This window comes from Cnephaeus nilssonii (genome assembly GCF_951640355.1).
Source record: "Cnephaeus nilssonii genome assembly, chromosome: 14".
Lineage (NCBI taxonomy): Eukaryota > Metazoa > Chordata > Mammalia > Chiroptera > Vespertilionidae > Cnephaeus > Cnephaeus nilssonii.
Genome location: NC_137085.1, coordinates 19,207,984 through 19,224,912, shown reverse-complemented (window position 1 = coordinate 19,224,912; position 16,929 = coordinate 19,207,984). Strand labels below are relative to the sequence as shown.

At 48.0% G+C, this 16,929-nt stretch overlaps 1 protein-coding gene across 2 annotated transcripts in view; it reads left to right on the top strand.

Moving 5' to 3' along the window:
* The first annotated feature begins 947 nt into the window (after window positions 1-947).
* PALM2AKAP2 (PALM2 and AKAP2 fusion) overlaps window positions 948-16,929 on the top strand; it is a 445,326-nt gene continuing 429,344 nt past the window's right edge. For both annotated transcript variants that reach the window (XM_079790535.1, XM_079790543.1), the window contains exon 1: window positions 948-973. In XM_079790535.1, coding sequence (XP_079646661.1) covers window positions 954-973 — 20 coding nt within the window. In that variant the 5' untranslated portion in view covers window positions 948-953. The remainder of the gene's footprint in view (window positions 974-16,929) is intronic.

The window sequence follows — 16,929 nt, the reverse complement described above, 5'->3', positions numbered from 1 at the left end:
CTGAGTCTTTGATGCCTACCTGGCACCTCCAGCTGCATGTCCCGCAAACACTTCAAGCATCACTGTCCCCAGGTTAACAGAGCAGCCCATGCCACAGCCTGTTCCTTGTCCATTGACCACATGCCCAGTTGCCTGGGCTCCAAGCCCCAAGACTTCCCTCTCTCTGGCCGTCTAAGGGGATCACATGTTCCCTCCATCCTTCCCAAACTCCACCTTCTGCTTCCGGACCTCCTCAACTCTCACCAGAGCTCTTGCGAATAACTTGCCAGTTGGTCTCCCAGCTTCCTCTCAGTTTTTTTTTTTTTGTGTGTGTGCAACATTGGTAACAGGTTAATCTTGCTAAAGCAGATGGTTGAACAACTTACTCCTCTGCTTGAAACTCACAATGGCTCCCACCACCTACCTACTGAATAAAGTCCAAACTCCTTAGTCTGCACCTTAGTTTGATGGTAGCAAACCTACCCAATCAGATGCCATCTCTTGGGAAGTGAGACTGTGAGGAGGAGGCAGCCAGGGGGCACTAATTCATTCAACAAATATCAATTAGTACCAACTATATGCCATGCACTGTCCTAGGCTCTGGGGAAAGAGTGAAGTCCTTGATTTTATGAAGTTGACATGTGAGGAGAGAAAACATGGATTGAAGATGACTTCTATCCTGAAAAGTGAGGCGTGTGATAGGTTATGCAGATTGCATTGGCCCCAGCTCTCCTCCGCTCCCTGCATCATGCTCATTGCCACGTGACCCTGAAGTGCCTTACACTAGAAGTGGATAGACTTCACTGTGCTCAATTTTGGGCGTGGCCATGTGACTCCCTTTGGCCCAATGGGATGTCAGCAGACATGATGCAATTAGAGGCTTGACATATGCCTGTGTGGTTACGCCCATCCCTGCTGCTCTGCCACAGAAAGCCTGCCCCAGGTAGACTGCTGGTCCCAGAAGAATGAGAAAAATGGGAAGTAGACCCAAACTGTGAGTCAATGGTGGTTGCTTGGGAGGGTGGTTTATTAAACAGCATTACTGGGGCAACAGCTGACTGATACAAGGAACTTTAATACTATCGTCCATGAGGTCTACTGACACCCCTGCTTCGGAGGTGTGTTCCAGAGGGACTGGTCTGCTTGCCAGGGGGTCCTCAGACTTCCTTACTTCCATACAAGAAATCCTTCCATGCAGAAGTATCTGAGTCTAGGCATTTACATCAGTATCTAAGTAACAGAGTCTGTGTTTTCCTGGCAGCCTGGAAGAGCCTAACTAAGACAATGTCTCCCATACTCTCATGAGGTCCTGAGGGCAGAGATTGCCCTCAAAAGCTGTCCTGGCAGGAGCCTGGTACAGTGCCTGGTACACTCCACTAGTTGTGAAACTGGATGAAACTGTCAAACTTAGTGAATTTAATGAGGCAGTATGCCCCGGGTCCTCTCTTGGAAGATCCCTTTCCATGCAAGAGACTTATCAATTCGGTTAATCTGTATGAACTCGCCCCCTCGCCCGCTCATTGGCCACCCACTCATTGTTGGCAGTGGGATATAAAGGCACATCAGGCATGACCGGCCCTTGTCCTTAGAGAGGTCACGGAGCAGCAGAAGAGACAAATAGACTTTTCCAAGGTGGTGAGATAAAATCGACCAGAGAACCGAGAACAAGATCCTGAGGAAGTAGACTAATCCGGTTTGGTGGGTCAGAGAACATTTCTAGGATAAGATGGTTCTTGAGATGAGTTGATAGGCAAGGATCAGCAGGCCAGGTACAGAAGGGAAGAACATTCTGGGAAGAAGGTGAGCAAGTGTATGAACTTAAAATCTATGATGAGGGTGTAAGGGTGTGTGGGGCGGGTGGGGGGGGGGGTGGGAAGTGGTAGGAAATGAGGAGGAAACTTGGGCCCAGCCAGATGTGAAGAGCTTCAGATTCTACGTAAGGTCCTGAGGGCACTAGGGAGCATTGAAGATTTCAACAGGGGAGTGACCTTCGTGTTTTGCATATTTAAAAGATCCCTCTGGCAACAATGACTTGGCAACGAGGAAGCTTGTCAGGCCATTGCAGTAAAAAAAGGGGGAAATGAAGGTGACCTGAAGTGCCCCTGGAAACCTAGAGAAGTGAGGGGTGGGAGAGCTAGGAGGCTGACTGGATAGACTTGGTCACGGAGGGTGGGAGAGAAGGATGTGGACAATGGATCCCAGGTTTCTGATTAAACAAGGGGGGGGGGGGGTGGCACCACTCAGTGAGGTTGGGAGCCTTGGCAGGTGGCAGGTGGAAAATGAGTCCCCTTAAGGTCTTGTGTGTCAAGGGGGACTGTGGGGCCTGCAAATGTATGTCTCACTGGCAGCTATACACCAAACTCAGGGGAGAGGTGTATTGGGGTGTCATAAGTGTGTGATGGCGGTTGAAATTACGGGTTTGGTGTGTGCTGGTGCTTGCAGAAGCACTAAAGAGTCATCCACACATGGTAGGGACGACCATTGGAGCCCCAGAGGAATGCGTACATGCTACCTAAGAGGTTATCCTAGGAAGTCCCAGGCAGAGACCACAACCCATCACAGAGCTGGGATTTTAGCACATGCTCAATAGTGTTAGATGAATGAATGAATGAATGAATGAGGTCCCCTGGTCCTTTGGAAGTCATAGATGGAGCACCAACACTGTCAGTCCCCATACCTGGGGTGATTCTCTAAGTTCAAAGTACGAATTAACCAAGTTCAGAATTCCCATAAGTTCGTACTTCCCGGAGATCCTCAGGTGGCCTCTTTAGCCACCCGGGGGAACTTCCTGAGAGGACAGATCCCCAGGCACCATAGATATTTTGATTTAGTGGGTCTAGACCAGAGCCCAGGAATCTGCTTTCGAAACAAGCTCCTGAAGTGATTCTGACGCAGATGCAACGTGGACCGTATTTGGGGAAAAGCCACTTGTGCAGAATAGTCCTCCTTTCTCCATGTAAATCTACCCTCTGCTTGACTCGCTTTGCTCTGCACTTGGGGAAGCTGCCTTCTGTGCCTGCACCATCTGGGCTCCTTTGGTCTCTGGCTTCCGTTTGGGTTCAAGCAGTGTGAGGCAACAGCAGGCGATGGCTGGGAGCAGAGAGGGTGGGCTTTGGTTCCCTGCTCCCCTGCCAGGCTGCCGTTTGGCAGTAGCTACATCCATAGCTCCCACTGGGCAGCTTCTCTGCTGGCTGTAGCTCTGGCCAAGTTCTGCACTAGCTCCCTTCCTTTGCCCCATCAGGCCTCTGGGTGACAGCTTTCCACAGCAGCCAATGTCTGGGAGTTTCCCCATCTTTATTTCCGTTAACCCTACCCAGACCTCTAAATCATGTATTCATTACATGCTTTCCAAGGACCTCTTCGAGCGTGCCTTCTGCTTCCCGTCAAGACAGGGAAACACTATCATTGAGTGGAAAGAGACAGGAATTCTGTGCTCTGTTCTGTTCTGTTCAGTTCAGCAGACATTTACCCAGCGAGGTCCTCGAGCCTGGCTCATGCCAGGAGCTCCAAATAAAAGAAGCGATCCAGGCCCGGTGACTTCCTGCAGGGAGCTCACAGTGTAATGGGAGGGAGAGCCCCAGGATGCAGGGTGGTGGTGGGGTAACTCAGGGTGACATTGAAAGTGAGGGGAGATCAGGAGTGGCAGGCAAGAAGGGTTCCAGGAGAAGGTGTGAGGTAGAGTTTGAGTGGGCAGAGAAAGAAAGAGGAAGCACAACTCAGGCAGAGACAGAACCCTGGAGATGTGAACGGTAGTGCTGGGTGTGGCCGGCCCGGAGGTGAAACAGAGGCTGGGGTCGTCATGCCCACTCTGCTGGGAGGCAGCAAAGTCTTGAGTTGTGCAAGGTGCTCGTTAGGGTGTCCCCACCTCCAGATGCTCTGTGGGCCTCCCACCCTTTCCCAACGGCCATGATTCAGGCTCCTTTCCTTCTAAAGTGTGACTTGTTCACCCGCCTCCCGAGGCTCCCTGCCTCCCTCAGAGGGGTGTCTGAAAGAAAAGAGGGAGACTGGATGGAATGGACCTGGGGTCTATGAGGTTATGAAAAAAAGAAAAGCTCTGGCTGGAATGTGCAGAACACTCCCCATTTGGGACTCCTGATTCCACAAACTATCTCCGTTGACTTTCAAGAAAGATGAGTCTGGCAAACTCTTACTCATCCTTCAAAAGCCAACTGAGGTTTCGCCGCCTCCAGGAAGACTTCCTGGAACTCCCTCACCAGTGCTCCTTCTCTTGGTCTCATCATAGTCTTGGTGCTGTGTATGCGCACCAGCCTGTCTATCCCATTTGACTAACGGATCCTCAAGCGTGTGGCTTCGACCTATTTGTCTCCTTCTCTCTAGTACTCAGCACTGGGCCGAGGGCTTAGGAGGGTGTCGGAAAATATTTGCTGAACTGAAGGAATTCTTGCTGCATTAGAAGAATCGGTAATAATAATAGGGAATTATCAGTATTATTTGAGGAATGAGGAAACTGTGGCTCAGGGCAGTAAGGGACTTGCTCATGATCACACAGCCTGTCAATGACAGGGGAGGACTGGAACGCGAAACCAAACAAACCTGTTGATTCCACAGGCTGCAGAGCACGGGGCTGGACACCGGCACCCACACAGGCCCAGCGTGGGGTGGCTGGCCAGTGCGGCTCAGCCAGGAGCTTGAGAATAAGAGCACAGGTTAATGGAGCAACTGGCTCCTTGCCAGGAATTGTTCAGAGCTCTGCATTTGCATCAACTCACTTTCCCCTGACAACAGCCTTGTGGGGTTATGTGTATAGTCATCGCCCGGTCATTTGGATACCAAGCAGAGGCAGAGCTGGTATTCACACCCAGACTTAACTTCAGAGCCCAAGCTCTAACCATTGTACTTCCCCAGGAAACATGGCACCAACTTCAGGTTTAGGAAGAAAGAGAAAGCACGGCCCAATGTTGGACTTCACGTAAGGAATTCATACAGAGAAATAGGCCTGTACGTGGCAAAAACAAATAAACAAAATCCTTTTTTTTAAAAACGACTCATGTTTTGAGAGGCATCCTAAAGTATATATAAATTGAGAGTATTGGAAAATTTTGAGCATCACCGAGTAAATTGCATGGGCCTGGTGGAATGTGCCCCGTCTGCTACTGAGCAGCCGTGTGATCCTCCGCCCATCTCTTCCCCTATTTGGGCTTCATTTATTTCCTTTTAGAGCTTTCATGAAAGTGTTTCCTTTTGGATTGGGAGGTACTGGGCAGTGTGTACCAAGCACAGTGCTTTAGCGCCCTCTACTGTCCAGTGATAGCACCGTCAGTGTTGTGGTTTGTTAGATGGGAAGGAGAAGCAGCCTGGGCCTGCAGTAAGTGGTGAGCAACCAAGGGCAACCACAGAAGTCCCTGACGTAAAGCGGAAGCCAGCGCTGTTCCATCCCATCCAAGAAGTTCTGTCGATCCTGCCCACACAACTTCAGTTGTTTTTCCAAGTGCTTGTTCCCGAGTGCATGGACACCCACCCTCTCTACACCCACACACAGCGCCGTCCCTATGATGACACTTACCACATTGGATGGTGATTGCCCGTGGGCACGGCTGTCTTTTAAAGTGTGAGGCCTGATGCTGCTCACCTTTATGCCCTCTCCCTGCCTCCCGGTATGACACACAGGCCCCCAACGCAAGGTTATCGAATGGATGTCCAATGGAGAGAAGAACGAATGAAACAACAAAAGAGACAGGCCTCTGGAGAAAGGTTGGGGTGGTGAGGAGCAGAGAGGGGAGGTTGTGAGTTTGGGACTAGTGAGCCTCAGGTTCAGCAAGGTTCCCAGCTGACCTCACATTGCGCTGGCATCTCCTCAAAATCGGAGTGGGCGAAGGCGTTTGGTGAAGGGGGCAAGTGGAGGGCTTTAGCGGTGCTGCTCAGGGCACTGCATACCTGGGTGTGTTCATCTTGAGAACATGCGTTGAAGTGTACACGAATGTGCACTTATGATTGATTTGTGCACCTTTCTGTCTGTGTGTTGTACTTTGCTAAAAGGCTTACATAAGGCTAATCTGACAGGATTGATAGATACCTCTCCTTAGGCCTTCCTTGTTCCCGAGGTAGAGGCAGGAGGCAGGTTGTAGACTTTGTTTGAAAGAGCCATCTCTGCTTGCTGTCTTCAAGTCTAGCTTCTGATTGCCCAACCCACTGAAATCCATCTCCTGTCATGAGACCCACGGGACTTTCCCGGTGTTTGACACTCTTGCCCGCTCCCCCTTTCTTGAAACACTCCAGCCCCTTGGCTTCCAGGACTCCACGGAGCTGTCTTTGGCTTCAGCTGCATCTGCTTTGCAGGCCTCTCTTCCAAGAACCATTCCTTGGCATTCCTGAATGTTTTGTGCGAGGCCTGCCCTGTTTCTAACTCTGCAAACTCTTCCTGGAAATCTCATCTTCTCTTATGGCCAACCCTGTGATGATGACTCACAGGATCAAATGAATCTTGAGCCCATACTTCTCTCCAGAGCTGTGGACCACGTATCCAACTGCTTCTTGGACTCTCTACTTGAACATCTCCGTGGTAACGCCTTTCAACATGTCCCCAGTTGGAATCCACTTTCTCTCTGCACCCCTATCGAAAAGCATGCTCCTCCGTCTGTGTTCCTCCTTTCGGTGAATGACCCCACCGTCTACCTAGCGGTCGGACTTAATTCCTTGTAGATTGCATTATTGCTGAGCAAACACTCTCCCTTCGCTTTCTGTCTTGGAGCAGAGTATACTTATCACTCCATTGGCTTTGGGCTTGTTCATGTCTTACTTTGAACGAAGAAATGGCCATCCTTTAGAGGTCAGCGTAGGAACGATGTCCTTTGGGGAGTCTCCTCTAATTCCTATTGGTCTGGGTGAGATCCATTTTTTATTTGCTCCCATAGCACCCTGAGCTGCTCCTACCAAAACACTTATCAAAATATTTGCCCACTCGAATTTGCTTGACTTTCCTAAAAGCAGTGACTGCGTCTGTCTTGTTCATCCTCTCATTCCTGATGTTGAAAAAGGTGCTCATGCTTATCCTTGGAGCCCAAATGTTGTTTGTTGAATGAACAGTCTGTGAAAATAAATAAATGGTCTAAAGAAGTCCAATATGGAAGTGAAAACCATAGAAGGACTCAGAGAGTGTCTCATCCTTGTATTATACAGATGAGGAAACTGAGGCTCAGAGAAGTCTTGACTCAACCAAGGTCCTGGAAGCTTCTAGAAGCAGAGCTGTAATTAGAGGTTCTGAGGGGGATTGTCTGGGTGTCTCTTGCTGCCTGGCTGGTCTAAGAAATAAAGGACCAGCAGCAGTAGCATCACCTGGGAGTATGTTAGACCCTTGGGCCCTGTCCATTGAATCAGAATCTTCATTTTCCCAAGATCGCCAGGTGCTTTGTAGACACAATAAAGTCTGAGAAGCACTGATTTCAGTGACCTGAGGACAGTGTGCCTGGCTTAAACGTCATTCCAATTCACGCAGCAAGGCCAGCTGGTGAAGCGGAAGAGAAAACCCAGGCAAAATATTGCGGCATCCAACACAGGCTGCAGATGAAAAGGCCTAAAGTGTCGGCCTCTCACCTCCGGGAGCCCCGGTGGTTTGGAAGTCCAGGGCCTGGCCTGGTGGTGGTGGTGGTGGTGGTGGTGGTGGTGGGGGGGGGGGGGGGGGGTCATGGTTCAACTTCAGGTGAGGTGAAGGAAGGGGCTTTCAAGACGGGACACTCCCCAGAACAGCGTGGACCAGCAATCTGATGGTGCAAATTTCCAATGTTTGTAGCTACTCATTAAAAAAAAAGTATTTTTACAAATGTGTATTAATTTATACAAATAATTCCACCCATGCTGCCTGAGGTGATGGTGAAAGTGGTGTGTTCATACCCTACCAGGGACACTGCCAGCTGGTGCGGCCTGTTTGGTAAACACTGCAACATGTAGCAACAACTATAACATTGCTTTATCTCCTTGGACCAGGTAATGCCGTTCACGGGCATTAAAACAATCCTAAGGAGACAATGCAACAGAAGTGAGAAGCTCTGTGCATGAAGATGCTTACTACAGCTAAACGTAGAGCATACCCAATAGAAAGGAAGTGCTTGAGCAAATTGTGATATGGTATTTCATGACGACCATTTAAAATCCATTATACTATAACTAATATGTCTCACTTCACCTGCTTGGGGCACGAGGGTGGTTAGGAGTTTGGTGTCTGGTTTTTCAGTTCTGAGCCTACCATTTACAGTGTGACCTTGGGCAACTTTACGTAACTGCTCGATGCCTCAGTTTCCTCATCTGTAAAATGGGGACAATGATAATACCTACGTCATAGGATTGTTGTGAGGATGAAATGATTTCATTAAATTAAATGAATTGAAGTGCCCAGAATAGTGCCTCTCTTTAAATTTATATTATTATTATCTTTTACAGTCAAATGAAATGGCCTGATAACTCCCACCGTGTGGCACAAGAATGCTTTTCTTCCTTCCATAGGGCCTGACCTTCCGTGATAAATCAGTGACTCCCAGGGGTGCTCCTGCTGGGAATCAGCCAGGTTTTCCAGCCTCAAGGAGAGAAGACAAACAAACTTGCTCAATGGCCTGCCCATTCCATTCTTTATGGCTCTTGCTGCTATAGTGGTGTTACCATTGGCCTGGGTGATGCTGGGGCTCTCTTGAATTCTTCCTCCCCCAGAATTATGCTCAGTTGTGGTAATTCCACCCAATATGGGCCTGGACTGCCAGCTCTTTAGTACACACACACACACACACACACACACACACACACGCACAGCTGCTTTTTGCAAGCCACTCCCCCAGGGCGCCTGAGTCCTGTTGCTAGGAATGAATGAGGACCCTTTCCTCCTCCCCACTGACAGCGTGGTCTGTGTACATTTACTGCCCTAGCATGGCATTCCATTCTGTGGATAACCCTACTTGTTCCAATGACATTAACAGCTACCATTCATCGAACGCCAGAAGTGTGTTTTGCTGCTGTCGCTTTACAAAGTCAGTTCTCGAAATAAACCTAGGAGGTCCTGTCATACCTATCACAGGGTGAGAGCCTCTGAAGTTAACGTACGTTAAGGAGGTTGCTGCAGACCCACGGGTATAAGTGGAAAACCCGAGATTTGATCCCAGGTGTGTCTAATTCGAAAGCCCATGCTCAGAATCATCCGAAACTGCCTCCCTGCGGTGGGATATACGCCAGAAGTTTGTAATAAATGGTAACGAAAAAAGTAAAAGAAAAATTGTAACACCACGATAAATAACAAGTGTGCAAAAATATGTCTGCATGTGGACAAAGCCTTGAGACGACTGGCCAGGTAAGAGCGTGAGGATTATGTAGGATTTGTTTCCCTTTTCAGTAATTGCTTTTAGTGGCAGTTACAATTTTACAAAAGCTACCCTCTTACCTGCAAAAATTCATCTCTGGCTAAATAGTTCTCAGGCTTGGCTGCACGTGAGCATCACGTGGAGGGGCTTTTAAAAGATACCCAACACCTACGGTGACCAAGGGCAGACTAGTGACTGCATTTTGGGGTTGCTGACAGGGAAGGGAGCCCTCTGGAGGGATGGATGTATTTATTTTGACCAGTGGATTGATTTCAAAGGTATGCACAAATGTAAAAATGCACTGAGCTGTGCTATTAATATTGGTGCATTACATATACACACACACATATAATGTACACATATATATACACACACACATACACAACTACACATATATACACATATACACATATACATATATACATATATACATATATACATATATACATATATACATGTATAATGCCTATAAATATTCAAATCTATGCAGCAAAAAGCTTTATTGTTTTGTTTGGTCCCATGCATGGGAGAGGGCTTCGGGGTGGTTACAGAATGGCTAGTAGTTTCGGGGAGAGGCTCAGGTAACAGCCAGACACCAGGGGATGCAGAGGGGCCCCTCAAAGGCCTCGGGCTCCAGAGGCTCCTAGTCGTGCTGGAGGGGGAGCCTTGGAAGAGAGACTCGCCCAGCCTGGGGGCCGGCAGCCTGCGGAGGTGGCAGGTGTGGCCCATCTTCTCGATGAGTTTCCCCTCCTCACCCGGAAGTGGTTCTCCGGGAGGTCACAGAGCTGAGGGTCTGCACCGGGAGAACCCAGGGCCGGCAGCTCCCAAAGGGCCTGGTCCGGCTCCTCTCCAAGGCCAGGGCGGCCCGTGGCTGAGCTTTGCCCCCTCATCTGGGGAGGCCTCAGCCCGTCCTGGAGGAGAATGGGCCACCGCGCTGGTTTTGCACCTTTAAGAGCCGCCCAGCGCCCTCAGCTTCTTCTCCGCCAGCTCGCAGAAGGAGTGGCCCCCCCCCCAAGACCACACCCTCATGGAAACAGCAGCCCCGAGAGAGGTAGGTGTGCGGGGCCGCAGAGGCAGGCTGGCCGGGCGGTTGACCGCAGCCTCCACCTCGGTGGAATAATTGTGACGGATTTGGGAGCTCATGGTTGTTCGGCAACAAGGAGTTAAGGTAGAAAAAACCCCGGTGTGTTGGCTGGTCTTGGAGGTGGTTGTGAAGGGGGTGACTGGATAAGACGGAGGAGAGAGGCTGGAGGCTGGAGGAAGGGGCGTCCCTGGGTCTGTTCTGTCCAAACACTGTTGAAGCAGGAGACAGGTCCGGGACCGCCGAGGGCCCTCGTGCCTGTGTTTTTATAACAGTCTCTTCTTCCTGTCCTTTTCCTCCTCCTCTCCCTCCTTCCTGGTGCGTGTGGATGTGTGTCTTTAGAGTCTCTCTGAGAGTATTAGTGACACATGTTTCAGCACCTGTTAGTTTGGTTAATTCTTCCTCGTGAATGAATTCTCGTTCTTGACATTGGTGCTCCCCCCCAGTCCTGGCTTTCCTCAGCTACTTGGCACTTCTTGGCTGCCTTCTGCTCTTTGACGTTAGAAATGTCTGGTGAGCTCTGATGACTGTCGGTATGGCCCACGTCACCGCCTCCCGTCGTCATGGGGGACAGGCTGTGTGCTGGTGGCTCCAGTGTGGAGATCTCTTGTCTCCGCCCTTGAGTTTTCTAGAAATCTGGGGCTGCAGAGTGTACACTCCATACTTCCACTGGAGAGAGATGCTGCTGCGAGTCTCTCCTTAGAGGTGAAGTGGGGGAAGGGCCAACAGGTCCAGCTGCTCCTCCAAGTGGTTCCGAAATCCTGGCCTCTGAACCAGCAGCAGCAGATCTACTGGAGACTCATCAGAAATGCAAATCCTCAGGCCCGCCCCTGATCCACTGGACCAGAAACTCTGGAGTGGGGCCCAGCAATCTACGCTGGAACCCGCCCTCCGGGTGTAACCCAGGCCCGCTCTTACAGAGCACCCAGTCCATTTCCCAGACAATCGCTCTTTCTCTTTCTTGACCCTTTTTCACAGAGGGATTCTTGCGTTTTGCTTTATTGCACTTCTTCACAGGTGTGCATTTTTTTTTTTTAAACCAATAGAAGGCAAGGCTGTCCACTAGTTACAAACTGCGGCTCTTTGGCCCCTTGAGTGTGGCTCTTCCACAAAATACCACGGCCTGGGCGAGTCTATTTTGAAGAAGTGGCGTTAGAAGAAGTTTAAGTTTAAAAATTTGGCTCTCAAAAGAAATTTCAATCGTTGTACTGTTGATATTTGGCTCTGTTGACTAATGAGTTTGCCGACCACTGCACTAGTACAAAGAGTCTGACTCGCTTTGTTGCAGCCCTCGCTTTATTGCGGTGGTCTCAGACCCAACCTGCAATATCTCTGAGGTATGCCTGGGACTCCCTTCCCTGCGGAGGTCTGGAACTGAACCCACAATATTTCCGAGGTACGCCTGGATTGCAAGGAAACAGGATTCCTTCCTGTTTCTCCGTCAGTCCAATTCCATCTGCTTCCTATCACTCAGAAATTCCTCACATTTTCTGGTGGGTTGGTAGCACCCAATCCTTGCTTTCCAGTGTTCTAATGGATGTTTAGTGTTAATTGTTGTAAAATACAAATAACATAAAATTTACCGTCTTAACTATGTTCATGTGTCCAGCTCAGTAGGGGCAGGTGCATTCACACTGTTGTGCAACCCTGATCACCTTGGATCTCCAGAATGAATTTCACCTTGCAAAACTGAAACTGTACCCATCAAACAACTCCCTGCCTAATGGATTTTTTAAGAGCAAAAAAAAATTTTTTCCCGTCATTAAAGGGACTTTTGGGTGGAAATTGAGGTCTGCAGATACATGTGCTCTGGATGCCATTTAGAAATTGTGGTGAAATACACATAACAGAATTTCCCATTTTTAGTATATAGTTTAGTGACATGAAGGAGATCCACATTGCTGTGTAAGGATCACCACTCTCCATCGCCAGAACTTTTTCAGCGTCCCTGACTGAAACTATACCCATTCAATACCAACGCTCATCCCCTCCTAACCCCGCTGGCAACAACCACTCTCCATTCTGCCTGTATGAATTCGACTAAGTACCTCACATGAGTGGAATTACACAGCATTTGTCTCTTGGCCACTGGCTTATTTCACCTAACCTGTCTTCAAGGTTCATTCATTTTATAGTATGTGTTAGAATTTCCTTCCTTTGAAAAGGCTGAGTAATATTCTTTTGCATGTGTATACTACATTTTGTTTACCCATTCATTCTTCAAGGGAAACTTGGGTTGCTTCCACCTTTTGGCTGTTGTGAATAATCCTGCTATAAACACGGGTGTATAAATATTTCTCCACGTCCCTGCGTTCATTTCCTTTGTGTATATAATCAGAACTGGAATTGCCGAGTCGGAAGGTAGTTCTGTTCGCAGTGTTTTGAGGAGCTGCCGTACTGTTTTCCACAGTGGCTGCACTATTTCACAGTCCCAGCGGTGCAGAAGGGTTCCGATTTCTCCGCATCCTTTGCCAGTACCTGTTATTGTCTGTTTTGTTTTGTTTGTCTGGTTTTTAAATTAATGATAGCGATCCTAATGTATGTGAAGTGATGTGGTATTGATTTTCATTCCCCTGATGGTTAATGACGTTGAGCATTTTTCCATGTGCTTCTTGGACATTGTGTATCTTCTTTGGAGACATACGTATTCTAGTACTTTGCTCATGTCTGAATTTGTTCTTATATTTTATTTTGTCATTGATTTTTAGTCGTTCTTTGTATATTCTGGATATGAATGCCTTATCCGATATGTCACGTGCAAACGTTTCCCCCATTCTGTTGGTGGCCTCTTCACTTTAATAGCATCCTTGGGTGCACAGAAGTTTTTCGTTTAGATGAAGTCCAATTTGTCTGTTTTCTTCTTTTGTTGCTTATGCCTTTGGTGTCTTATCCAAGGAAATCGGTGCCAAATGCAATGTCACGAAGCCCGACATTTTCTTCTCTGTATGCTGTCTTCCAATTACCAGTAGCAGTTTCCAATGACCTGCTAGTTAAACACAAATATCCAGCCTCCCCCTACCCCCCACTCTGCCCCTGTCATCAGCATGAATGTTCAAAACCTGGCTATTTTGCTCTCAATTCAGAGTGTAGATATAGCTGCTCTCTGATGAATGGCTAAGACAGGCTGCAATTAGGGTCTCTCACTGGACCAGCCGACTCCACGTGTCCAGTGTCCACGGGTCCAGACCCTCCCCACTGTTGTCAGCCGTCCCCTCAAACTCCAGTCGAAAATATAGCTCTGGACAAGCCCTTCTCCTGCTTAAAAATCCTCATTAGCTTTCCCGCCTGTCCCAGGATAAGTCCAAAGACTTTTCAGGCTTTTGTGAGCTGATCCTCCATTGACCCTCTAAGCCTGCTTCCCGGCTCTCTCACAGCCTCTTCAGAGCTCTCCACCTTCTTCATATAACATAAAATCAGCCATTTTAACCTGAACAATTCAGTGGCATTTAGCACATTTACCATGTTGTGCAACCATCACTAGTATCTAGTTTTGGAACATTTTTATCACCCCCAAAGGAAACTGTATACACATTAGGCAGTCACTCCCCATTGTCCTTCTCCCCCCGCTTGTACCCCCCCTCCCAGCCTGGCAACCATCAATCCGCTTTCTGTCTCTATGGATAGGTTTCAGATATCCAGAATTATTGTATGAAATATTGTATTGGAATCATACAATATGTGAGCCTCTTTTATATCATATTTATTTTTGAGGTTCATCTGAGTGGTGGCAGTATTAAAATCCCTCCCTTTTTTGGGTCTGAATAATATTCCATTGTATGGATATACCACAATTTGTTTATCCATTCATCTGTTTAGGAACATTTGGATTGTTTCCACCTTTTGGCTATTATAAATAGTGAATGCAAGTACATGTATTTGAGTACCTGTTTTCTTTAAAAAAATTTTTTTTTTGTCAATCCTCACCCAGTTGACTTTTAGAGAGCGTGCAAGAGAGGGAGGGGTGAGAGAGACACAGAGAGAAATATCGATGTGAGAGAGACACATTAATTGGTTTCCTCTCACACACGCCACAGCAGGGGCAGGGTAACCCAGGTATGTGCCCTTGACCAGGGATCGAACCCACAGCTCTTTGGTGCATGGGCCAACACTCTAACCATTGAGCACACTGAAACAGAGCGAGCACCTGTTTTCAATTTTGGGGGGTATATACCTAGGAGTGGAATTGCTGGAACATAAAGTCATTTTATGTTTAATGTTTCAAGGAACTTCCCAATGACTTCCCTCCCCTTTCTCTTGTATTTCAATAATATAATATATTCAAACAATTTCTGTCTTAGTACAATAAGATGCCTTTGAGTAAAACAGGCTGGGGACATATCCGAGGGCAGGGATTGTGTCTTAGCCCTCTCTGAGTGCACAGTTCCTGGTTCAGGGCTGCACCGAGAAGGACTCAGTAAATGTTTATGGAATTGGATTGACTATACAGAGATTATATGCAGTTTCATCCTTGAGGAAAAAGTGGTATATGTGGTAAGGCTTTGAATATGAGTGTTGAGCTAAGTGGAGATATAGGGGTGAGTGAGGCAAAGAAGACCCTACTGTCTGCTTTGAACAAAGGGAGAGGAAGGCAGCATGGTAGAACTAGCTAACCACAGACCTGGCTTCTGTTGCTGGTTTGACTTTAACTCATTGTAATTCTTGGGAAGTTATAAAGTCCTCTCTCCATCAAATGAAAAGGTTGAATACTTCAGTGATATTCAACTTTTTTGTTTGCTTTAAGCAATGGAAACATATTTTTAAAAAATGTGAACTCATAGGTGAAAGTGGCTGGAGTATGCATTTCAGAGAGAGGCTTAAGGGGGAGGGTAGAATGCAGGGCGCCCTCTGTCCCTGTAGCCCCAAGGACCTTGGCAGGACCCCAAGACTTCAAGATCCCAACACGCTTGAGCTCCCCTCCATAGCTCTGAGAGACCCGTGTTCTACAAAGACTAAGTAAGCACGAACATACCCAAGTACATGCTATTCTGCAAAGAAAAAATTTTTTCCAAGCAATGGAGGAACATTGAAGGATTTAGATAGCAACTTAAACAAGAAGAGAACCAAAGGTCTGTGTGAAAAATCACAGTGACTAGTGCACTTGGTTGAAAAGGGAATCCCCAACCTCCTTCTCACCTCCTCCTACCTGGACAGAGGTGGCAGGTTGGCTGCATGAAGAGAATTCCCAAACATGTTTACTTTCCTAGCTGAACGGATTCCTGCACCATGAAGGCATTTCCTCGGAGAATGTCCTGCTCTGGACAAAAGCTGAACACGACCCTGGGCAGGCCTGGCCCTGTCCTTCCATTCCAGTCTGTCTCGCTATCTCTCTTTTTCTCTGACATTTACAATCTACCCTCATGTCTTCTTTGATCTCTAGTTCTTTGCTTTTGAATTATTCTGCAAAACCGGAAGTCAGCTGAGACCCCCGCCCAGACCTTCTCCTGACACGCCTCTCCCGCCGGCAGGCCATAACCTGTCCCTCCACGGTGACCACTGCTGGCGCTCGCCTGGCCTTGGTCTCCTTCCCTTCGTTACGTCTGCTGCCGCCCGTCTGTCGGGGACACTTCTGAAAGCAGACTGCCTAAACCTCACAACCTCTCCTATTTACTCAGGTTGAGGCACAGAAGTTATCCAGGCGCGGAGGCTGGAGATGGTTTACACAGATGTCTGAAGGATCCCAGAAAAACACGTTGTTTTTATCATTAACATTCCTACTTGTCATCAGAGAGGCACAGTTTAAGCAGGGAACCACAAGCATCATCTCCACCCCACTGTTAACCCTCTCCTTCACTTTTCTGCGAGGCTCTCCTGGAAATTCTAGAACCTCCTCTGAAACAGAGACTAAACAATGACTGCCCCTTTTGATGGTAGAGCCCTGTTATAAAAATAAAACAAGAAATTCAGTTGTAACAGCCCCCTGATGCTACTTGAGTTCACTCCCAAATGGGCATACCTATAAACACTGCCACAGCCTCCCCGTTTCTGTACACGATTTTTTTTTTTAAAGGGAACTCACAGTTTTCCGGAGGATGCTCACACGATGGTAATCCCTCTTGCTCCACCATGATGCTGTGGAACCAAAGGAAAATGGAATGCCGTAATCCTGGGAGCAGCCCTTCAAAAAACGATTTAGAAAAGCTCAAGTCTGTCTTGTAAAGCCCAGAGCTTGACTCAGAAATCTTGCCACGATCGGATTCCAACGTGTAATGCAACATGATTATGTTCCTCTGGGGAAACCTGTGAAACAGGTCTTCGAGCTCCACTTAATGTGTCAGGGATTTAATTGATTCTTTGCCATGTCTACCCGCCCCATAATAGCAGTGCTGAGCCCGGGACGTGTTTTACGGGAATAGTCACCCGGAGCCGAATTTGTTGTTGCATAGCAGACAGACTATTGCACAATGAAAATAAATCTGTTCCGTGCCCTGAGAATTTCTTCCTGATGGAGTGTGCTGTGCTAATGTGGAGAATGCAGTCCTCCATAGACTTCGCTTAGCAGGGATGTGGTTCCAGGGAAAACGGAGCCAGTTCTAGGCGAACATTTGGATTGGGAGGAAGGGTACCACACAA